Source organism: Schistocerca serialis, chromosome 2 (assembly GCF_023864345.2).
Source record: "Schistocerca serialis cubense isolate TAMUIC-IGC-003099 chromosome 2, iqSchSeri2.2, whole genome shotgun sequence".
In the NCBI taxonomy this organism is placed as follows: domain Eukaryota; kingdom Metazoa; phylum Arthropoda; class Insecta; order Orthoptera; family Acrididae; genus Schistocerca; species Schistocerca serialis.
Genome location: NC_064639.1, coordinates 928,452,637 through 928,478,484, shown reverse-complemented (window position 1 = coordinate 928,478,484; position 25,848 = coordinate 928,452,637). Strand labels below are relative to the sequence as shown.

General features: G+C 43.9%; 1 protein-coding gene across 1 annotated transcript; it reads left to right on the top strand.

The window, feature by feature from the left end:
* The first annotated feature begins 1,203 nt into the window (after positions 1 to 1,203).
* Positions 1,204 to 24,802, top strand: LOC126456524 (uncharacterized). The gene is made up of 3 exons (XM_050092273.1): positions 1,204 to 1,332; positions 17,935 to 18,314; positions 24,692 to 24,802. The coding sequence occupies exons 1-3, from the start codon at positions 1,293 to 1,295 to the stop codon at positions 24,800 to 24,802; spliced, it is 531 nt and encodes a 176-aa protein (XP_049948230.1). The 5' UTR covers positions 1,204 to 1,292.
* Positions 24,803 to 25,848: the final 1,046 nt, after the last annotated feature.

Below are 25,848 nucleotides of genomic sequence, written 5' to 3'. Positions count from 1 at the left end.
CGGATGTGTGTGATGTCGTTAGGTCAGGTTTAGGTAGTTGTAAGTTCTAGGGGACTGATGACCTCAGATGTTAAGTCCCATAGTGCTCACAAGGGAACCTCCCCATCGCACCCCCCTCAGATTTAGTTATAACTTGGCACAGTGGATAGGTCTTGATAAACTGAACACAGATCAATTGAGAAAACAGGAAGAAGTTGTGTGGAACTGTGAAAAAATAAGCAAAATATACAAACTGGTCATCAGTCTTGGCCACATAGGCAACATAAAGGAGAACGTAAGCTCAAGAGCGCCGTGGTCCCGTGGTAGAGTGAGCAGCTGCAGAAGGGGAGGTCCTTGGTTCAAGTCTTCCCACGAGTGAAAATTTTACTTTCTTTAATTTTGCATAGTTATTATCTGTCCGTTCGTTCATTGACGTCTCTGTTCACTGTAATAAGTTTAGTGTATGTGTTTTGCGACCGCATCGCATAACCGTGCGATTAGTAGACGAAAGGACGTGCCTCTCCAATCGGAACCGAAAACATTTGATCGCAAGGTCATAGGTCAACCGATTCCTCCACAGGAAAACACATCTGATATATTCTATACGACACTGGTGACGCCATGTGCGTCATATGACAGGAATATGTTGTCGACCCTCCTAACTTGTACACTTGGCGAATGGGTAAAAAGATTTTTCTACCTTGCCCGATTTAGGTTTTCTTGTGGATGTAATAATCACTCCCAAAAAAGTGATGAAAACATAAGAGTTTGTCACATAAACTGAATATAAAAATTTAAAGTTTTCACTCGCTGGAAGATTTGAACCAAGGACCTGTTGTTCCGCAGCTGCTCACGTTACCACGAGACCACGGCGCTGCTGCGGTCCCAGTGTCCTTAATGTTGCATATCTTGCCATGAACTACTCAGTTTGTATATTTTGCTTATTTTTTCACAGTTCCACACAACTTCTTCCTGTTTTCTCAATTGATCTGTGTTCAGTTTTTCAAGGCCTATCCACTGTGCCAACTTATAACTAAATCTGAGGGGGGTGCGATGGGGAGGTTCCCTTGTCAGAGACATTTGAACCACTTTTTGGAACAAGATTATGAAGAATGGTGAGACGATTAATTCCCCCCCCCCTTTCTTTCCCATTGTTCCAGGGTAATGTCAAGCGCCGGCAGGATGGTCAAGAACGCTAGAGCAGAGAGCGCTGCGAGGTGGCATCAGTCAATAGTACGCTGACCGACCCCTCCGTAGGACGACAAAAAGACAGCAGCGGCATCTACACGAAAAGCACATAAGCGCCGCGCCGCATGGCCGCAGTCCAGTTGAAGACTAGCTGTTCTACAAACGGTACAACAGTGACTATAGTAACTACATTGTTTTGCTTGTATTACGAATTGCACGAGGGTTGGAACTTTAATAATGGCAACTATTTATTCATATCTCGTACAAAATAGATACGAGTTTCAAAGTTTTACTGACCTTCAAAGTAGTCACCAGCATTGTGTATAACCCGTTGCCAGCGATGTGGAAGTCGTAGGATACTCTTAGCAGTGCCAGTTGTGTAGACAGTTCGAGCGGCGCGGTCTATTGCCCGACGAATTTGTAGCAGTTCTGAAGCGAATGCTGTGAACTGTTTCCTTCAGTTGAGATATCGAGTTTATCTCACGAGAGCTTTTAAGTCAGGGGAGTGCAGTAGTTGGTATAGCACTTAGCAGCCCCATCTGTCAAACAAATCAGTAACAGCTTGCACTCTACGTGCTTGAGCACTGCCCTGCAAAATGATGGCCAGATGCTGCAGAAAGTGTCATCACTTCTTTCTCTAAGCTGGTCGTAGGTTGTGTTCCAAAAATGAACAGCATAGAGAGAAAAGTGATGACACTTTCTGCAGGACCTGACTATCATTTTGGAGGACAATTCTCAAGCGTGTACAGTGCAAGCTGTTACTATTGGCCTCAGGAGGTGGACGCGTAGCCTTCTGGTCTTTTTCCTTGGGGCGTTTCCGCCAGAGCGAAGTCCGGTTGTCGGGATGCGACCGGAAGCCCGATGCCCCCTGCAGCCACAGCTTCCGGTCCAGCGAGGCATCCACACTCCTGCCTCCCCCGCCGTTGTCGAGTTCCCTACACGTCGACGGTCCGTCTCGTTGGGGGCAGGAATGTTCCGGCGTAAAGTCAAGAGACGGCACGACTCAAGAACGGTAGAGCAGGGAGGGCTATGAGACGGCGTCAGTCAATAGTACGCTGACCGACCCCTCTCTAGGAGACAGCAGCGGCAACTACACAAAGAGGGCACAAGCGCCGCGCCGCCTGGCCGCGGCCCAGTAGACGCCGAGCCGTTCTACGAACGCTACAGCACCGACTTAGGAACTACACTGTTTCGCTTGTATTACGAATCGTATATACTGAAGAGACTTCGTATTTGTCTTCGCTCATTGCTTGCGACACTTCTGTAATTCACAAAGTTAAGTATTGTAGTCATTTCCTTTTTTTAATAACCTTTATTAATACAATTTGTTTGAATTGATATCTAGGGATCCTAGGCACCCTGTATTAGACGAGTCGGCTAGACATAACACCCATAATATCTGAGTCAAATCGGCGCTGAGGTTTGAATTTTGTTTTGATTTGTGTAAACGGGACTGAAATGTGTTGGGAATGCAGGAGAACAGCGTAGGTTATCTTCAATCAGAAAGGCTCCCAACAATTAGTAATGGAATTGGAAATGAGCATTTGGCGTCATTGGCCAGGAGGCTCTTTGCGGGGCAGGTCCGGCCGTCTTGGTGTTGGTCTCATTACATTCGACGCCACATTGGGTGACCTGCGCGCATGATGGGGATGAAATGATGACGAAGACAACACCCAGTCCCTGAGCGGGTAAAATCTCCGACCCAGCCGGGAATCGAACCCGGGCCCGTAGGACGGCAATCCGCTAAGCTGACATCTCAGCTATCGGGGCGGACAGCAATTAGTAATAAAATGATGTTTATTAAATGTGAAGAAATACTCAACTTAAAGTATGCCCTTCTTGTGAAATGTCCAGGACAATTAGACGTTTGAAATTATTACAAGTCCTCTAAAATGTTAAAGTCCTGTCTCTGCGATCCTGAGTAATGGCTACGTAGAGTCCAAGGCTGGCGTATGATGCCTTGAGTACAGTCACCACAAAATAAATACATTTCTTTCATGTTTTAATCATCTAAGCAATCTGCTCCATTCGTACATCAACCCATTAATTACATAACCTTCTGTGTCTGTTTTCATTTACTTATCTATGTCGCTTAGTTATTGGCTGCCAGGATCGTTCTATCTCACTGGTAATTTTCGTGTTATGTGATGCCACAAACAATTTCTCGAGGCCGGTATGTTATATTATGTTGGAGTTCAATATGTTATACATACCTGTACAGAAAACTGTAATAGAGATCAACATAAACATCATTTCCGCCATTTTTATTGCTCATGCAAACCACACCCTGCATGTTGTGCCACCCTACAGCGAGACCTTCAGAGGCGGTGTCCAGATTGCTGGACACACCGGAACCTCTAATACCCAGTAGCACGTCCTCTTGCATTGATGTATGCCTGTATTCGTTGTGGTATACTATCCACAAGTACACTGTTGGTCCAGATTGTCCTACTCCTCAACGGCGATTCGACGTCGACCCCTCAGAGTGGTTGGTGGGTCACGTCGTCCACAAACAGTCCTTTTCCATCCATCCCAGGCATGCTTGATAGGGTTCATGTCTGGAGAACATGCCGGCCACTCTAGTCGAGCGATGTCGTTATCCTGAAGGAAGTCATTCACAAGATGTGCACGATGGGGGCGCAAATTGTTGTCCATGAAGACGAATACCTCGCTAATATCCTGCCGATATGGTTCCACTATCGGTCGGAGGATGGCATTCAAGTATCGTACAGCCGTAACGGCGCCTTCCATGACCACCAGCGGGGTACGTCGGCCCCACATAATGCCACCCCAAAACATCACTGGACCTCCACCTTGCTGCACTCGCAGGACAATGTGTCTAAGGCGTTCAGCCTGATCGGGTTGCCTCCAAACACGCCTCCGACGATTGTCTGGTTGAAGGCATATGCGGCACTCATCGGAGAAGAGAAAGTGATGCCAATCCTGGGCGGTCCATTCGGCATGTTGTTGGGCCTAACTGTACCACGCTGCACGGTGTCGTGGTTGCAAAGATGGACCTCGCCACGGACGTCGCGTGTGAAGTTGCGCATCATGTAGTCTATTGGACACAGTTTGAGTCCTAACACGACGTCCTGTGTCTGCACTAAAAGCATTATTCAACATGATGGCGCTGCGGTCAGGATTCCTCCGAGCCATAATCCGTACGTAGCGGTCATCCACTGCAGTAGTAACCCTTGGGCGGCCTGAGCGAGGCATGTCGACGACAGTTCCTGTCTCTCTGTATCTCCTCCATGTCCGAACAACATCGCTTTGGTTCACTTCGAGACGCCTGGAAACTTCGCTTGTTGAGAGCCCTTCCTGACACAAAGTAAAAATTCGGACGCGATCGAACCGCGTTATTGGCCGTCTAGGCAAGGTTGAACTACGGACAACACGAGCCGTGTACCTCCTTCTTGGTGGAATGACTGGAGCTGATCGGCTGTCGGACCACTCCGTCTAATAGGCGCTGCTCATGCATGGTTGTTTACATCTTTGGGCGGGTTTAGTGACATCTCTGAACAGTCAAAGGAACTATGTCTGTGCTACAATATTCAGTCAACGTCTGTCTTGAGTGTTCTGGGAACCAGGGTGATCCAAAACGTGTTTTGATGTGTGTATTATATTGGAGCCAGTGCACTTCCCTGGGGAAGGCCATTCCTCTACATACTCCATCGAATCTTTTTCTCATTTGGAGATATAGAAATTAGCACAAGATACTAAGCAACACAGGACCGCTTTTCACAGTTGAAAGGAGACTATCTACGTTTTTTAAAAATCGTTGTTAGGCTGCGATGCACTATGTCACAACAAGGAAACTTTCGATCAGATAGCGCCTTGTTCATCCTGCACGCTTGCAAACCCGTGGACGGCCATATTTCATTCGACATACCGTGTTTCCGTTGCGCTTATCGTGCACCTGCGGATACGTTCATAAGCTCAGGCAGCGTTTTGCCTGCTGTTCGATGGACTAAACTAACAAGCAGTAGTATCTCAAGTGTACGTGCGCTAACCGACGGTTGTGCAGCCGAAGAAGTGGAATAACCGGAGACAGGGCACGCAATTCGACGGTTCCGGATTATCAATCACTGTGAAGAATTGAAGAAATATTTTGAGATTCGACGACATGAGCATCGAAGACAGAGCAAAAGTTCTTGACCACAAACATGAGGTTTTCGAAGGAACCAGTTGAAATCAGATTTTGCAGGACAGAGCGGATCGGTTTGTGGAAAGGGGCCTAAATCAGTTGCTGTTAGTTGCACAAACACACAAACTTTATTTTGCTAAAATACTTAACCGCACATGCCCTTAAAAGAATTCAGAAACAATAAGGCTGAAGGCCAGACCACAAGTTATTAAAATTGACTTAAGGAATACACACGGCTGAAGGCCTTAGTTACGAAACAGAAGATCTGAGGGCTTAAGGCCTGGATAACTAGAATAGCAGTAAGAAAATTATTAAGAGTTTTAAACAAATGACTTTTCACATATTAATTTAAAACGGCTGAAGGCCTTATTTTAAAATATTTCACGTAGAAGTTCGGGTGAAGGCCACATACTGAACATTCAAAGAAACTAAATTAATACACGGATGAAGGCCTTGCGCAGTACTTGAAACTACACTACTGGCCATTAAAATTGCTACACCAAGAACAAATGCAGATGGTAAACGGGTAATCATTGGACAAATATATTATACTAGAACTGACATGAGATTACATTTTCATGCAATTTGGGTGCATAGATCCTGAGAAATCAGTACCCAGAACAACCACCTCTGGCCGTAATAACGGCCTTGATACGCCTGCGCCGGCCGGAGTGGCCGTGCGGTTCTAGGCGCTACAGTCTGGAGCCGAGCGACCGCTACGGTCGCAGGTTCGAATCCTGCCTCGGGCATGGATGTGTGTGATGTCCTTAGGTTAGTTAGGTTTAATTAGTTCTAAGTTCTAGGCGACTGATGACCTCAGAAGTTAAGTCGCATAGTGCTCAGAACCATTTGAACCATATGATACGCCTGGGCATTCAGTCAAACAGAGCTTGGATGGTGTGTACGGGTACAGCTGCCCATGCAGCTTCAACACGATACCACAGTTCATCAAGTGTAATTACTGGCGTATTGTGACGAGCCAGTTGCTCGGCCACCATTGACCAGACGTTTTCAATTGGTGAGAGATCTGGAGAATGTTCTGGCCAAGGCAGCAATCGAACCTGGATTCATCCGAAAAAATGACGTTTTGCCATTCGTGCACCCAGGTTCGTCGTTGAGTACACCATCGCAGGTGCTCCTGTCTGTGATGCAGCGTCAAGGGAACCGCAGCCATGGTCTCCGAGCTGATAGTCCACGCTGCTGCAAACGTCGTCGAACTGTTCGTGCACATGGTTGTTGTCTTGCAAACGTCTCCATCTGTTGACTCAGGGATCGAGACGTGGCTGCATGATCCGTTACATCCATGCGGATAAGATGCCTGTCGTCTCGACTGCTAGTGATACTAGGCCGTTGGGATCCAGCACGGCGTTCCGTATTACCCTTCTGAACCCACCGATTCCATATTCTGCTAACAGTCATTGGATCTAGACCAACGCGAGCAGTAATGTCGCAATACGATAAACCGCAATCGCGATAGGCTACAATCCGACCTGTATCAAAGTCGGAAACGTGATGGTACGCATTCCTCCTCCTTACAAGAGGCATCACAACAACCTTTCACCAGGCAACGCCGGTCAACTGCTGTTTGTGTATGAGAAATCGGTTGGAAACTTCCTCATGTCAGCACCTTGTAGGTGTCGTCACCGGCGCCAACCTTGTGCGAATGACTAAAAATGGTTCAAATGGCTCTTAGCACTATGGGACTTAACATCTTAGGTCATCAGTCCCCTATAACTTAAAACTACATAAACCTAATTAACCTAAGGACATCACACACATCCACGCATGAGGCAGGATTCGAACCTGCGACCGCAGCAGTCCCGCGGTTCCAGACTGCAGCGCCTAGAACCGCACGGCCACCGCGGTCGGCTTGTTCGAATGCTCTGAAAAGCTAATCATTTGCATATCACAGCATCTTCTTCTTGTCGGTTAAATTTCGCGTCTGTAGCAGGTCATATTCATGGTGTAGCAATTTTAATGGCCAGTAGTGTAAAAGAAAGTCATAATCCAAAAGAAAAGAACAGTGGTGCTCAGAAGTGTTCCAAGGGTCGACCTGGGGAAGAAACTCTAACATCAGTTTAGGTGAGACAGGCAGCCAAGCGTAATACTAAATAATTAGATGGCAACACGACCTAGGGACAGCTGAAGATCCAACCAACAGCCTAATCAATTCCCTTCCACCCGACCAATGGCACAACAACCAAAAATATCAGTGAGGACGAAGACACCAGCAGCACTACGTCTTGACAATTGGTGTCTAAATACAGTCAAGGCACAATAACCACTCAAAAAACAAAAAAATATGAACAACACCAAGGCTGTCGAACTACACACTATGCTGGACAGCATCAACAGGACGAGGAAAACACACAGTCAGCAAACTACGCTAATGACCAGAGCTGGTAACTGGAGTGTTAACGGCCACAAGGCAGAAGATACCACTGGTGCACTTCACTAATAAGATACAATCAATTCAATAGATAAACACCATACAGGAAGATGACTGCAAAATTTTGCCGACTCCAGCACACCATACGTTGCTGCTTGCGGGAACGGCCCAGGAAGCAATAACTGGCAATGATCGAAGAGATGTCACAGCAGTTGAGGTTTCATAACGGATAAACTGATTATTCAACTCCATTATCCAGGTTCGGTGGGCGATAAACTTTGCAGCTCTGGCAGCTAGTGGCTCACAAATCTGACCACACGTGCACGCCACCAGTGGCCCTGGCATGACCTCATGCCGCGGACACTTCCTACTCCAGTATGCAGACAGCAATAGCGTAACTGCTCAGTCGAAATTACGCAAGCTAGGCACAGTTCCACGAAAACACTTCCACAGGAACTCGAACAATCGTAAAAGCAATCACTGTGGGACAACCTGGACGAATGACAAGTCGACACACACAGAGAACCCGAAGCGGTCGGTGACCAAATATACGTCGTCTGATGAGATGACCGACCGAACGACCAACCAAGGTCGTCTCCACTCAAGTCGTGTGTGTCAGCAACAGTCGAGCGATTCTTGGCTGTCCGGACCTAACTGCAGCTCCATCCCGACTCAACTCCATGTCCATTCGGAACTCGGAGACACGGCGACCCTGGCACACTGGCTCAAACCCAAACATGCAGAGGTAACACTTGCCCATTGACGATCCGACATCTCTGCGCAAGGAAGGAACCGACCCACGTCCGGCAAGATGACCAACTGACAAGGCCCAGAAACTGTCAAAAGACCAAATACACATCGCCCGATGAGACGACCGACTGAACGACCAACCAACAGTCATTGCCACTCCAGTATCCTTCCGTCGGACAGTGCATGTGAGTCCCCAGCGATCGGGCGAGTACCGGCTATGCAGACTTCACTGGCGCTCTCAAAACCGAAAGTTGACAGGTCGAATGGTAATCTGAATGCCACTATTCCCAGTCAACAGTCCTTGAGGTCCATCGAGGAGTACGTCAAATATAACGAGGGCTGTATTTCGTTCGAATGGGGGGAGGGGGGGGGGGTAACTCTTCCTTGGATTTTTTCATCAAGAAGAAAACTGATCGTTCTTACAGTGATGTACCGGAGTGCCCGAACTATTACCTTTGACTACTTACAATCTAACGCGAAGGAGATACTATGAAGATGGTCATGCATTCTCGAATCTGGCTACGCTAATGAAAAATGGTTCAAATGGCTCTGAGCTCTATGGGACTTAACATCTGAGGTCATCAGTCCCCTAGAACTTAAAACTACTTAAACCTAACTAACCTAAGACATCACTCACACCCATGCCTGAGGCAGGATTCGAACCTGCGACCGTAGTTGTCGCGTACGCTAATGAGAATGTTCTGTTTGTAACCAGTGATCACAAATGAATCAATATTATGAAGAAAAACAGTTTTTGGAAAAATAACCCACTCTCTTCCAAGATTGGATACTGGTTGTTGGGTTGGGTTGTTTGGGGAAGGAGGCCAAACAGCGAGGTCATCGGTCTCATCTGATTAGGGAAGGATGGGGAAGGAGGTCGGCCGTGCCCTTTCAGAGGAACCATCCCGGCATTTGCCTTGAGTGATTTAGGGAAATCACGGAAAACCTAAATCAGGATGGCCGGACGCGGGATTGAACCGTCGTCCTCCCGAATGCGAGTCCAGTGTCTAACCACTGCGCCACCTCGCTCGGTTTGGATACTGGTTTAAGTATGTTGATTTGTTATGCTTATGTGCAGAAGCTAGCAGAGAACCTCAAAAATTCCGTGGAATTCGAGGGTAACTGCATAAATTATTCACATGTAACCTTAGTCATCAGTGATCATAGTCATACTTTCAAGATTTACAAGAAACCCATCAACACACATACCTGCCAATTCTCAACACCCAGTGACCCATAAATACGATTCCTTTCATTCAATGATTCATCGTCTAATATCCATCCTCATGATTGAAGATAACTTTCCTATCTTAATGGACTCCATACAGCATAAAAAGCAAAAACAACATGTGTACTCTCTTCTTTAGCCTGTTCTAGAACCACCGCTTCAAGAACGCAATAAATGGTACACAATTCCATGTTTAAGAAAAGCCTCACTGAATGTAGTCAGAAAGCTTAAGACCAAGAACTTTAAAACATTACTTCCTGTGCACAACAGTTTTCAACACCTTTTTGCCCGATGGTAAAGACGGTACACCAGCTCTGAGAATATACAAAATCACTTGTTATTGTGGCAAGTTCCATTCAGGTCACTCTAGCAGAGCAATATGCACCAGCCTGAAGCAGTACTGCAGAAGCAGGCAACACAGAAGAGGAGACTGTACTTTTTCAGGCCACATGCTTAAAGAAGGCCATAGCTACAAGGTGCAACATGAAGTGTTACAACACATTAATAAAGGAAAGAAGATGAACTATCTTGAAATAATGGAAATTAATGTATGTCCTTCTGCCCAACCGTAATACTGCATGACCACGTGCAGTTCTCCTACTCACCACTTCGAACTGCAGATACTACTCACAATATCACACACGCGATGTTGCGCATTACCCCTCTTACTGCCATACCCAATTTTTTCCTTTATTTTAGTTACTATAATTTCTCTTGTCCTGTTAAAAAAATTACTTTGTATAATACGTAATAATAATACTAGTAGTAGTAGCAGTATGTGGTTTTAGTACACGTAGTAGAGCTAACAGTAAATGTGACAAACGTAATGATAAAATTAGAGAAAACAGAATGAACATAACGAAACCGCATTGCTCTTTTACTGTAAAAGGTGAAGGACATCTGACTAGCCGTGAAAAGTTATATTTTAGTAAAACTGCGTGTACAGTAGCGTGCATGTAGCCATCTAACACATGTGTGTGATAAGTAACATAAACGTAAATGTGACCTCTAACGGTACATTTGTGTTAGAACGAAAGTGGACTGGAATGGATAATCAAGAAAAAATACAACAAAATGTGGTAATGAACGGCATTCTGCTGGATTTGATGCTGGTAGGTTTCTTCAAGACACGAAAATTACGAAGATGGCTCTTGAACTCAAACTGAAATATTTGGGGGGAAAACGAATTGCTTTTCGCGAAACACTATTGCGAAAATTTAGAGAACGTGCACTTGTGCCTAACTGAAGAATGATTCTATTGCCGCCAACGCACATTTCGCCCAAGGCCAACGAAGACAAAGTAGGAGAAAAAAAGAGGTATTTCTATCGCTTCATTCACGAGTGGAACAAGAAAGGGAATGACTATCAGTGATACAAGGTACCCTCCGCCACGCGCCGTATAGCGGCTAGTGCACTATGCACTATGCATTTAGATACAGATGTACAGTTCAGTGCGATATGGAAAGCGACCGAGCCGTCTCGCAAGGGGATGGTCGTCTCCTCCACCCCCCTACCCCCGTTCCTAGAGCTTTTAGCGACTCCTGGTCAGTCACACCAGGACGCATCGCCGCAAAAGGCGACACTACGTGATAGATGTCGGCAATTCAATTATTCATGAAAGTATGTGCTGCCTGACGCACGCACGAGCGCGCTTGTGTGTGTGTGTGTGTGTGTGTGTGTGTGTGTGTGTGTGTGTGCGAGCGTGTCCGTGCGAGCGCGTGCGTGCGTGATATAGTATCGGCATTGGTAGAACTCTGTGGAAGAACAATCGCGTCGTTGACGAAATGGATTAAGCGTCGCAGTCAGAAACAACGTGGGCAAGTAGTTAACGTTGGCAAACTCACAATGGAAAGAGGAGTTAATCGATTAGCAGACAACGAATAACAAGTCCTTAATGCCGCAGTATATAACGTTTCATCGCTGTAGACGTAGCAGTGACATTGTTTTCGTGGTGCTCTTGGAATCGTGAATTTACTTTAGAGTGAACTGCAAATGGGTGAGCTAACCGAACACGTCTGAAACGACATTTCTACAGTTCAAAAATGGTTCAGATGGCTCTGAGCACTATGGGACTTAACATCGGAGGTCATCAGTCCCCTAGAACTTAGAACTACTTAAACCTAACTAACCTAAGGACATCACACACATCCATGCCCTAGGCAGGATTCGAACCTGCGAGCGTAGCGGTCGCTCGGCTCCAGACTGTAGCGCCTAGAACCGCACGGCCATTCCGGCCGGCGCAGGCGTATCAAAGCAGTCACGCGGTTCCGGACTGAAGTGCCTAGAACCGCACGGCCACCGCTGCCGGCAATTCTGCTGTGCTGCAGAAAGTAGTAGTAAGGATAGTTTAGCATTTTACCGTATGCTTCGTACAAGTGACATGTCCTTATTGATAATTCTTTATGATTTGATTATTCCTTTTCAGCACAGTTTTGCTATTCCCACATATTTTTATTTTTACTATTACAGTTGGAGGAAGGTTCTGTGTGTCTCTGTTAATTTGTCAGCAAAAAGTGATTTTCTATGTATTTTCGCTGCGTAGATAAGCACTTCAACATGAAAAACTTGAAAGTTATTTATTCAATTTATATCCACCACTCGGTACCTCTTCCTCGGCTCCTGTCCGGAAGGAGTGGTGTACGAATCGTTGTGCAGCCAACCTTACTACAGTTTCCCTTAATGTTTCCCGTCATGTCATTACTTTCTGAAAAAGTGACATTACGCTGTCTCTAATGGCCCTGGCGTGAATGGGTAGTTAAATGCCAACATTCCTCCGTTATTTTTAATTTTCACCGAAATGGGATTTAGTCGTATGCTTCCTTCGATACTAGAGGACGATAGTTTACAGAAACCCTACCGGGAACTGGCAGCCGTTTTATTGTGTCGTAACAACTACAGTAAGCCAATGCGTAACCTAAACAAAGAGCTCCTCAGGCAATGATTCAAGGCATGAGATTAATATTTTTACAATAACGCGAATTGGAGCAAACTGTAACGAATTATATAAATTTGTAACTTCTTTTGAGTGTGTCTCAGTGTCAGGGAAATAGTGAAAATGGAATTTACTTGTACGTCGTTAAATCTGCTTACTACGCCTAATTTCGAAGGCATTTCAGTGCTGATCCTGCTCAGAATATTTTACGTGTGAAGGAATCAGGGATAAAATACAAAGACCAACACATTATCTACAACTTGTACTGAAAACGTAGGGAGCTAAGAGAGCAAGTTTTAAAGTAGACTTGAAAATCTTCTTTATCCTGTGGCGTTGTCCCAAATGAACACATCGGCATCACTGCGAGGGACGTGAAGATACCCTCCTCGCCCTCCCCCCTCTCCCCCCTCTTCATCACTGGACTAGTAGGAAAGCCTAAAATAGTCAGGAAGCCTCTGAACCAATAAGAACCAAGCTTCATCCTCTTTCCTGACCCCTTTTACGATCACAGAAATTGCGTGGACCTCATCATTCGAAGTCTGAACACTGTAGTGAGAAGACCATCAGCAGCAGATTTACTTAAAAAACGCTGGGAAATATACCATAAATTGTGACATGACACACTTTTATATTACACTGTATAGCTAAATTACAGCAATTTAATAACATCGTGGCATATTCTGCAAAATCATGGAAAATATTAGTCCTTCAGGGGAATTATGTGACAGGATCTCACGCTGCTTAAAAATGGTAGCCAGTATTGCCACAATTAATGGTCCGAAATGACCACCTTCAAGTTTTGTTTCTTAATTAACCCAATTACTCGCAAAGTATTGGGCATTATCTGCAAGCACTCGATCTCATATTGCTGTTTACAATTTCAGCCAATTACAGGTGTAGCCAATTTTTCCACCAATACGTACTCTAAGTACAAGAACGAGCAATTACTACAGTGCTACAAATTTACTGTTGCTCCGAGTAATATGCCACTGCATTATTAATGTGACATCATAGTGTTAAAAACAATGCCATAAACAAACAAGTATGTAATCGCCTCCTATTGGAATTTAAAAAGAAATACAAAATTTTTATTGAAACCACCCTCCAATATTCCAAAGATGCATGTAAATAGGGAACAGAACAATTAGCATATGAACTATCGGTAGGTACCGAACTGGGTCACACACATCTTTGCCCGACCTCCAGCCACCATGCAATTGCCAGTGCCACTAACTGCCCCCCCCCCCCCCTGGCAAAATATTCCTGCGAATGTAACATGTAACCAAATGCTCTCCACTGAGTTTCTGCACTCTAAGACAGCTGATGCCTCTTTACCTCGAAGGACTCTTCCTCTGTAACGTAATCTGTAATAGCTAGGTAGCGCACGTCGGTACCACGTAGTCTAACGTTTAACATTCATCGTCATGCATTGTTACTTTAAATAAACGAATACGCTCTTTGCACGAAGTAGAACTGGTTGACATTAAAATGGACTGACTGCTTGGATGAATATAGTCAAAAATTTTAGGTGTTAACTATGTCGTAATCTTTTATGCAAATGTTTCCATTCCTGTTCTGCAGTACTGGCTATTCTTCTTAAGCAAACTGCATTTCAGAATCAGGAGGGGATGTTTACAAAGGGTGTCCTGGGAGGAGTTTTCTGGCAGTTGCAGGAAGCCCCTGTTTCAATCATGCTGATTTCAGGTGTAGGCGTGAAGGTACTTCCGCAGGCTAGACGGTGCCCACATGTGAAGTACAGCGAGGTTCAGAGGCGTTGACTGTCTCAGATAGATAGATAGGATCAGCTCTGTAGGAAGTATTTGGTCACAGCCATAGGAAAATTATTCCGGGGGCTGTTGGTGGCACGGGTGGTGGTTGTGGCAGGTCCTGCAGAGACGTGTTGCCCCGATGAGGTCGACACCAGCATCGATTTACGTTTGTCTCTAGACTCTGAACATCGTCTTTGGACGCTAAGCTAAGATTATCTTTGCTCTCTTCCACCATAGGCAGTTCTTTGTAAGCCTTGCTTGTGTAGAGAGGTGAATAAATGAACTACTGTTAAAAAAGTGTTGTTTAGTGTAACTGACCCGAACGTTCACCTCAGACGTTTGCAATGCAGTTCCTTGTAGGCTCGGTAAACAGCAATAGTTAATGTGCTAATTGTTCTTTTCCGTAACTATGTGCATCTATGGAGTATTGGTGGGAGAATGTCAGCAAAAAAATGTAAAAATTTTTTAACTGCAATGGGAGGCGATCATGTATTGGATTATTTGATCTGTCAATAAAACCGCCTTTTCTTGTTGCAACTTAATTTATTTTTCCATATGCGTTTCGCCTTTTTCTTACTCTAAGGAATCTTCAGTGGTATTTAGAGCGATACACTTTTGGATAATGAAACAGTTCACGTCATGTTTTTTGTGTAAATAAGTAATTATTTACTGTTTTTTGGCATCTGCGTTTCCTCTCATCTGATCTGGAGGTCGCACTACCACTTCGTTTCCGAAACCTAAGCACAATTTTATATTCCGAACTTTTCCTTTCACCATTCTTCTTCTTCTCCGTTGTGCCTTTCGACCTTGCACCACAAAGAACAAGAAGAGACGTAGTGAACGATGTGAGAGGCAAAGTTCAGAATATAAGATTGTGATTATGTTTCTGAAATGAAGTGCTGGTGCGATCTCCATCCCAGATCAGAGGAAACGCAGATGTCAAAAAACTGTAAGTAATTACTTATTTACATAAAAACGCGACGTGAACTGTTTGATAATCTAAAAATAAAAAACTATGTCGTTCTAAATCCTGCTGAAGATGCCTTAGAGTAAGTAACATATGACAGTACACAATAATAATGCAGGGACGTGTTAACTGTAGCAACATTTTATTCGTTTCACAGTGTTAATTGCTCTGTGTCGTGATTAGGGTGGATACTGGTGGAAAAATCACCTAAAATTGTAAACAGTAATGGGAGGTGCGTACTCGTATTTGTTGTTAATTAAACTTTAAATTCTTTATTATTTATGCAGCTGTTTTGCAAATACTGGATAGAGCGTAGTGCTTACGGTAAACGCCATGACATTATTATATTACAGTACTCTTGCCAGTACAACAACGTGCCCATCTTAACACATTCACTATTACGTTACACACTAGTAATGTAGGGGCGACATAGATTTGATATGTAACAAGAGCTTATTTGTTTAAATATCCTGTTCTGCTTCTTACGTAACATTTAAACTCTCAGCAGAATACTGATGTATTTTTTTAAGTAATGTGCTGTGGCAATTGGTCAGTCTGTTTTCTTAACTGTGTGTCTTTAGAAAAAATCGACCAGAACTGTAAATAACTGAGTGCACCCCAAAAAAATGGCAACAGCGCATGGCGGCTGGATGGTCACCCATCCAAGTGCCGGCCACGCCCGACAGCGCTTAACTTCGGTGATCTAATGGGAACAAGTGTATTCACTGCGTGAAAGCCCTTGCCATATTGTCATACATATCCTTTTAATTATCCTGCTGGCTGTCTTTTTATCAATACCAATGAAGTCTCCAATGAACTGAAGGAATTCACCGGAAGCAAAATATTGAGTGTCAGTAGTAGATAGTAGACTGGTGGAACAAGTCACTACTGAAAAAAAGAAAATAATTGTCTGAGATAGTCTGTATGAAATTTCAAGAGAAATTTAAAAACGTAGCTTGCCAGCCATTGCTTCCACTGTTATGATTATATAGATTCAATAACAAAAGATACCTTTTAGCCGAATTATAAGTATCTATGCTCTCATAATACTCAGATAATTATTACGTAACGATAAAGTGTACATGCTCATGTGGGTAATACTAACAGCTGAGAAACACAACAGCTAATTTTTTTTTAAAAAAGGAGAACGTACTGACTTTAACGTTAATGTTGCTCTGTTAAACGTAGCTTGAGTAACCACAAACAGTTTACAAATTTCTTGCAATAATGCTAGGCGGAATAGTTTTGTTTCTCTGAAGCAGTAGTAGATCTGTGGTCCTAATATTTTCACTAAAAGATTGAAAGTTGTTGTCCCGATGAGAGATAAAAATAAACAAATGGCTCTGAGCACTATGGGACTTAACTTCTGAGGTCATCAGTCCCCTAAAACTTAGAACTACGTAAACCTAACTAACCTAAGGACTTCACACACATCCATGCCGAGGCAGGATTCGAACCTGCGACCGTAGCGAAAAATGAACAATATTTTCTGTATAGATATAATGTGACCGAGTGAATTCGGGGCACTAGTGTATTATCAAACTTCAAGAACACATATGTAAATCATATAGACATAAATAGCAATAAAATATCACGCGGAATTAAGAATACAACTTTTTCAAGATGGCTCTGAAATTACACACGGTGAAATTTTCACCATGTAGTATGAAAAACGCTACGTAATCTTAAAACTGAGAGGAAACGAAAAGTGGATGAAATAAAACACATAAACACGAGAAAAATTCACACATACATTCCAGTTAAAAGAGAAATCAGACAAATGAATTTTAAACTTGTGCTGGATTAACGAACTTCCTACACCACATGTTCTGCTTACACAAAGTGAGCACCGGAAATACTTACTACATACAGAAAAATACACTCTGAAAAATTTAAGAATTCGACTATCGAACTTAAGACTGAACAAGCAGATCAAACATGCACATCAGTTGGAATAGTTACACACCGTCACATATTCACATTAACACTCTTAACAGCACGCTCTCCATGAAACGAACTTCCCCCAGGTAGCCGGAAGAGACCAGAGGGTTCCTTTCCGCTACCAACTTAATTGCTGTTGAATGACTACCGAAAGGGTACAAATCTCTTTGCTTTGACTAAGGAAGCTACGTTGGCTACACTGGTGCTACCACAACAGACAGCCAGATGCTGTACTGCTACATATATAAGACAAATTCAACATACGCACTCACTCACCCATTCACACAGGCCAAAAGGAGAGAAGAAAAATTTGGAAGCACAAAATGCAGGGAACGTAGATAGAATTAGATACTTACTGGAAAAACTGATACTTTAAAGTGATTATGTACCACTGAATGGTGACAAACACGAAATACAGAACCAAATTACAAATAACTGAACGTGACAACACGAAATACGGGGTAAATAGCAAGAAACGAGTCTAACAGAGACATTTCACAGGGAAATGCTTTTTCTTTCTTGCCATCATCTGATGTGTGTCACACCACTCAACGGACCACTTTGAACAATCACAGCATTTTCTTTTCTTGTTACTGTCTGTTTTGTGTTGCAATTCATAACTGTTCTTGTGGCCATGTGTGTTGCAGAAGCGGCCGGCAACAAACATGCACTGCTGAGGGCGGCACGCCCTTTCCTTACAACATGCCGCATAGTGGGACTGGTCCCTATTGTTGTAGATGCAAACGTCAACGCTGGGCCCGAGGCAGTGACGCTGAAGAGGACGCTGGCGACGACAGTACACTCTTGTACCGTGTTATTGCTCACTCTGACCATGCTGATCTGGATGCTCTGCTGCATTCTGCCCATGAAAGAGTACTCGCCGGCCATGTGTGCCTACTGCGTCACGTACGTCCTGGGGTTCCTCCTCCCAGTCGAGGCCATCGCCGCCGATCTCCTGTGTAACGTGTCCAAGTACGGTCGCTTTCTAAGACTGATCGCCGAATTCGACACCACTATGCCTCCACTTGTGAGCAGCGAGAATAGGAACGCAATCATCACAGTAGGACGCCAGTCTTTTTTAACGCTCATGTGTCGAAGGGTTTTCCTGATAATGTTCGCACTGGCTAGCCGTAGCGCGGTTCGCATATTGCTCGTCGCTTCTTTCGTGGGTCTGGAAATCGTGACTGCAAATATTCTAAATTTCGTCAACATGTTGCTGTTGCTTAGAGCACGGTTCTGTCGATTGAATACACTGCTGGGCGATCTGTCCGAAACGGCATTCCGTTAGAGGAAGTGGAGTGCGTGGCTCCTACAGTGCCGGCAGGAAGGCAGGTGTCTGACGGGTTGCAGCACAGAAGGGGGCAGGTACTTGGCGAGCATTGGCTCTGAGCACTGTGGGACTTAACATCTATGGTCATCAGTCCCCTAGAACTGAGAACTACTTAAACCTAACTAACCTAAGGACAGCACATAACACCCAGTCATCACGAGGCAGAGAAAATCCCTGACCCCGCCGGGAATCGAACCCGGGAACCCGGGCGCGGGAAGCGAGAACGCTACCGCACGACCACGAGCTGCGGACTTGGCGAGCATTGCTTTGCTGCGGGCGTACTACGTACTATGCGAGCTACTGGATAACGCGCTGTCTGCACACGAACTCTTCCTGGCATTGTACCTCCTGATGGCCGTCGGGATAAGCGTCTGCCTGACGTTCGCGGTGCCGAACCAGCTGATGGTATCCGTCGTGCAGCTGGGCATGGCGTTCTTGGGTAAGGCGGTGATCGTAGCCCCCGCCCACTGGACGTCTCGCGAAGCTGGTCGCACGGCAGACGCGGCTCTGGCACTTCTGTCCACTACATCTACATCTACATTTATACTCCGCAAGCCACCCAACGGTGTGTGGCGGAGGGCACTTTACGTGCCATTGTCATTACCTCCCTTTCCTGTTCCAGTCGCGTATGGTTCGGGTGAAGAACGACTGCCGGAAAGCCTCCGTGCGCGCTCGAATCTCTCTAATTTTACATTCGTGATCTCCTCGGGAGGTATAAGTAGGGGGAAGAAATATATTCGATACCTCATCCAGAAACGCACCCTCTCGAAACCTGTAAAGCAAGCTACATCGCGATGCAGAGCGCCTCTCCTGCAGAGTTTGCCACTTGAGTTTGCTAAACATCTCCGTAACGCAATCACGCTTACCAAATATCCCTGTGACGAAACGCGCCGCTCTTCTTTGGATCTTCTCTATCTCCTCCGTCAACCCGATCTGGTACGGATCCCACACTGATGAGCAATACTCAAGTATAGGGCGAACGAGTGTTTTGTAAGCCACCTCCTTTGTTGATGGACTATATTTTCTAAGGACTCTCCCAGTGAATCTCAACCTGGTACCCGCTTTACCAACAACTAATTTTAAATGATCATTCCTCTTCAAATCGATCCGCACGCATACTCCCAGATATCTTACAGAAGTAACTGCTACCAGTGTTTGTCCCGCTATCATATAATCATACAATAAAGGATCCTTCTTTCTATGTATTCGCAATACATTACATTTGTCTATGTTAAGGATCAGTTGCCACTCCCTATACCAAGTGCCTATCAGCTGCAGATCTTCCTGCATTTCGCTGCAATTTTCTAATGCTGCAACTTCTCTGTATACTACAGCATCATCCGCAAAAAGCCGCATGGAACTTCCGACACTATCTACTAGGCCTCGGCGGCGAAGACGATGACCTGCGACTGTTGGCGACTCATGCCGCCCTCCGTCCTGCGACCCTCCACCTCTTCGGAACGGTCCCTCTGGACCTCGGGCTGCTCATCACCTTCGTGTCCATCCTCACTACGTATACTGTGCTTCTGCTCACATACCCTTAGTTTTTGTAAACCCTGGTGCTCAGCAAATTGAATATGTTGGAAACATGTCGTCGGGGCGCGAGCTACTCTGTTTCATACTGTGTGGAAGTACAGACGTGTTCAAATTATTAGACTAAACGATTATTTTTGATACTTTTAACTTTTCTGTTGTAAAAATAGGAGAGAAAAATGTAACAACTGATTTGTTTTAACGGTTTGATCAATGTCACGAAATTTCGCTTCTAAGCAACTCACAGATCACTGAATTTTTCACAGTTGGTAACATCTGTCATTTTCCCTTGTAATGGTTCTTTATTTACGTGACCATTACGGCACTCCAACCCCAGTTCTCGATACCAGTAATATCGTATTACTTTTCTGCGAAGTAACAGACATATTTTTGTGACAATATTCACATTTGGTTTTATTAATGTATAGGTACTCTGATGTATCGATATATTACAGTGATATGGTTCTCGTCTGCATTCATTTCTGTGAGACTGTCATAATCTTTGACTTACTTGTAACCGTCTTGGCGCGAATGCGCACAGAGCAGTCTTTGTTTCACTTTGCAGAAGTTATGTTGTTATTTCGCTTTGAAAAAGAACAGTCAAGTCTTGTGTTTGGTTAAAGTGGAAATTAAGCATATGAAGATTGATAAACTGTTTTCTTGATGATGTGACAATTAAGAAGAAGTATATGTGAATTTACAAGAAGTTTAATAAAAATGTGGACCGTGAACACCAAGTCAAAAATTATTTCTACCATACCATTGTTCTGATCTGGGATTGTTTGATCATTAAGAATTTCCTGAAAAACGCATTTGTTAGGTCTTCAAATATTGCTAAAATACAGATCTGGACCTTCTAGCCGTCAAAGTGGAATCACCCTAGAATCAACAAGATGAGCCATAACAACTTCGACGAGATCTACGTGGGAATCCATTCAAGATAAGTGCCAAAATTAATGATTTTTTTTTACAGTGACTTCATTATTTCCATTCTGACGATACCATCCACAGTCAATAACTTTGTTGTTGCCAGATAAAGCGAACATATGCTGCGTGAGCAACATTATTAATCTGATTTATAACCTAGTTTGCAAGTGGTGGTATTGTTAGACCCTCCAAATCTTGTTGGTGTTAGTTGTCTGTGTACCTGCTTTGGAGCTGTGTTTACAGTAATGTTTTATGTTTCTGTGGTAAACTTCAGCTTGTTATTTATTCTATCAACTTCTTGCTACATCAACAAGACATTATATATCTTGTAAACTTGCATGTTTTTAGCTATAGGAATAAATCGTGGAGTTTCCAAAGAAAGTGAGGTTATGGGGAAGACAAAAGATGTTTCACCCCGGAAAGTTTCGCCTCTGGTAGTACTTCTTGCTGAAAATCGTTATACACAGCAACAAATTCCTGACAGAATGTGAATATCACAGAAAACTGTCAGCAGAATGAAACTTTCAATGCAGAAAGGTGGTGAATATGAGCCAAACAGGAAAGGAAAATGTCGATATACGAGGGATGGAACTTAAATAGTGGCACAAATTTATTCACAACCGATACAAAAGAGTTAGTGTTTGCACCTGTTACTGCCCTTCAAAGTAGTCACCAGCGTTGTGTAGAAGCCGTTGCCAGCGACGTGGAAGGCGTAGTACACTGTTAGCAGAGCCTGTTCCGTTGATGGTGCGAATGGAGCGGTCTACTGCCTGTCGAATCTCTGGAGCAGTTCTGAAGCGAATGCCACGAAGTGGTTCCTTCATCTTCGGAATCAAATCAAAGTCACAAGGACTTAAGTCCGAGGAGTATGGTGGATGGTACAGTACTTCCCAGTCCCAAATGTTCAAATATACGCGAAATCTTATGGGACTTAGCTGCTAAAGTCACCAGTCCCTAAGCCTACACTCTACTTAACCTAAATTATCCTAAGGACAAACACACACACACACACACACACACACACACACACACACACACGCACACACACCCATGCCTGAGGGAGGACTCGAACCTCCGCCGGGACCAGCCGCACATTCTGTGACTGCAGCGCCTTAGACCGCTCGGCTAATCCCGCGCGGTCCCAGTCCCATCGACAGAACAGATCAGCCACAGCTTGCGCTGTATGCGCCCGCGCATTGTCGTGCAAAATGCTGGGTGGGTTACGCAGAAAGTGTCGCCGCTTCTTTCGCAAAGAATACTGTGCATTGACGATCTGCCGTGGAGGAATGTAATGCGTTAGAATAACACCGTCACAGCCCTATACGAGAATCACCATGACTTTAGAGACCGCTCCATTCGCACCATCAACTCAACAGGCTCTGCTAACGGTATACTACGCCTTCCACATCGCTAGCAACGGGTTCTACACAACGCTGGTGACTACTTTGAAGGACAGTAACATGTGCAAACATGTAACTCTTTTGTATTAGTTGTGAATAAATAGTTGTCACTATTTAAGTTCCAACCCTCGTAAAAAGAAATCAGTCCTGGAACAATGAGAGGACTTACAAACATTGCAACAATGAACTGTAAACTTACTTCTATACATATGAGCCATCAGCTGGAAGGTTTGAGGACTGGGCAAAGGTATGTGCAATGATATGCTAAAAGTGAGTTTGATCTCTAAAGGTAGGAGTTTTGACTTGAAATTGTGATGTTTTATTGATACTGAAGAAATGCACATTTGAATTTTGGGCCTGTTGAGGTCTCCTATGCTACTATTCCCAACTTTTCTAATTTGATATCTTGTACACATGCTTCAGGTATGCTTCAGTGATGAATCTGTATTCACTGTGATGGAAGAAAGCAGCCAGTATGTTCGTCGCAGATCTGGAGAACAGTTCAAAGCTGAGTGTGTGCAGCAATGTGTGAAGCATCCAACTTCCGTTATGGTCTGGAATGTGATGTTTGCGAAAGGTCCTGGCAGATTACACATTGTTGAAGGGACAATGAGACAAGAACAATATAAAGAAACCCTTGAAAAGGAACTTTTCCCCCAAATAAATGAGCGATTTCCTAATACCTAATGGGACACCTTGCCACAAAGCCAAAAGTGTTTCCAAGTACTTGGAAGAAAAGCTACTGAAAGTGTTGCCCTGGCCAAGGAATAGTCCTGACATGAACCCAATGGGAAATTTATGGGCTATCGCGAAACAGGATAAGGAAATTTACAATAACTACCAAACAAGATCTCATGGAGAAACTATAGGAAATCTGGTACCATGACAATGATATTAAAATGTCATGTGAAAAGTTAATAAGAACTATGCCAAACAGAATAAAAATGTTGATTAAGAACGAAACCATGCTTACGAACTATTAAATGTACAAATGTAATCAGTATGTGGATGTAAATGTGTAATAAATGTAAGGTTTTGGAAAAAATATCTTTAATAATTTGAACACGCCTTAACAGCCCGGGCTAGTCATTTATTTTCCGAAGCACTGTGTGGCTGTCACTTTCGACTGTGCCGCGTGTGTTGCCTCTGCGCCGTCTAGCGTGGCATGACTCGGTTCCTTCAAGGAATCAGTCAGAGCACTGTTGGTTGGGAACCGCATGTTCAGAAAACAAAGGAGCTCTGAGACGTTATTTCCTGTAAAGTGTAGACGCAGGTGGCTGTTCTGCCATCTCAGCACTGTGCTTCGTATACCTTTCTGAGATCGCTGCCTCGTCTAGGCTTAACCATGCCTTTCACTTCCTTTTCACTGAGTACTCTTGCATTTCATGCATGTAGCTCCTGGCCATATTATTAGACACACACATTGACAATTCATTTATTTCTAGGGTTTAGTTTGTAAACTAGCTCTCTTAACATTGATTAATACGTTGTTATTGTTAAAGAGCTATTATTGAATAAAATGAGCTCATTTGTTGTGCTGTATCGTTCTTGTGAGACCTGATTGTTGATGACCAATTGCCAGTTACAATTTTGAGAACAGCAACAGCAGACGTTTCTAAAGTCTCAGTGCATTATAAAAATCCAGAATCGTTAGTTTCCGGTGTACTTGCCATCTGTAGCCTCTAATGATAACGTTTACCGACGTTAACTGAGCGATTTTAGAGACAATAAGGTATGAAGGCAGTAGGCACAGTAAATTATTTGACATCTCGAAAGACTGCGGAAGTAAAAGTACCGATTCACACCAACGTGTATTCAAATCGGGAGATTTCTCGAAAACAGGGCATATCAGGATCATCCGTAAGGAGTGTAGAGCGGAAAATTCATTTTGGTGAGGAATTAGTCCGTCAGATGAAGAAAAAGCGTCACAGAAGACCAATATTTTCACCAAGGTCTGAGCGCTGCTTAAAAAAGGCATACCATGAGAACCTGTTTACACGCACAAAAAATTGAAATGAAAGTGGAACACATTGGCTTCATTGTATCTGAAAGAACTGTAAAACGCAAACTTTTACAAATGAACTTCAAGGCTCGTAGGTCTCCCCGAAAGCCTAAACTAACAGTATGTGGCTTCAGACAGTAACGATAAATAAATTTTCTGAGTTCAACGCAAATACAAAAGCAAATCTTAATGGCTCTTTCGTTTCGTTTCAGGTTGGCATTAGTGCTGAGTCCACATTTGAAATTTTGATAAGCAAATCTCAGTTTGCACGAAGTTGCCCTGGTGAGACGTACTTTCCCGGCTGTATTGTGCAGACTGTGTAACATCCCACCAAACTCATGATATGGTCTCTCATCAGTGGCAAAGGCAATGGACGTCTGCGCTTGGCTGAGAGAACAATGCAGTAAGCCCAGCACAAGGAGATGTTAAGGAGGGGGCTACTACCTCAAATAAAAGAATGGTTCCCTATAGGACAACCATTTATGTTTATTCAAAATGGAGCTCTATGCCACACAGCGCGTTCATTAAAAACCTTTTTGCATCAAGGAAAATGTCCCTTCCTTACCCTGGCCAGAAAATTTGCCTGACATGAACTGAAAATGTTTGCGAGCTGGTGAAAAGGGAAGTGGAAATGAAAACAATCACCACAAAAAATTCGTCTCATAGAAAAGATTATTCAAATCTGGTATCATCACCCACACATGCAAGATATTATAGAAGCCTGTATTTACAGTACTCCAAGGTGAATTGATGCATAAATAGCTACTAAAGGCGTCGTGACAAAAAATTGTGAACTTAGCCTATTGGAAAATTTTAGAAACAACAATAAATAATAGTATCGTTGTGTGGTTTCTCAGTTATTAATAGTCTGTAACGCGTAAACAAATTAAATCACTTCATTTAGAGAGATCAAAATAATCTTTGCAGCTTTTTGTACCTCTGAAACTCATACTACGTTAAAAACTCAAGGTGCGTGTGATATTTTGGTCAGGAACAGTACTTTCGATCCATGCTTAGAATAACTTCTCGTGTTGCGTATTTCCACGATTTGCAGCGGAATTCAGTATTCTTTTGGGATTTGTTCGAAATCAATCATCTGTAAACATCAATGGCTTGTAACATCTCTCTCTCTCTCTCTCTCTCTCTCTCTCTCTCACTCCCTCTCTCTCTCTTTCTCTCTCTCTCTCTTTCTCTCTCTCTCTCTTTCTCTCTCTCTCTCTCTCTCTTTCTCTCTCTCTCTCTTTCTCTCTCTCTCTCTCTCTCTCTCTCTCTCTCTCACTCACTCACTCACTCACTCTCCCATTCTCTTACAAGTGGGAGAAACATTTCACAGCAGTAACTCTTGATTTCGCCGAATGATCATGTAATT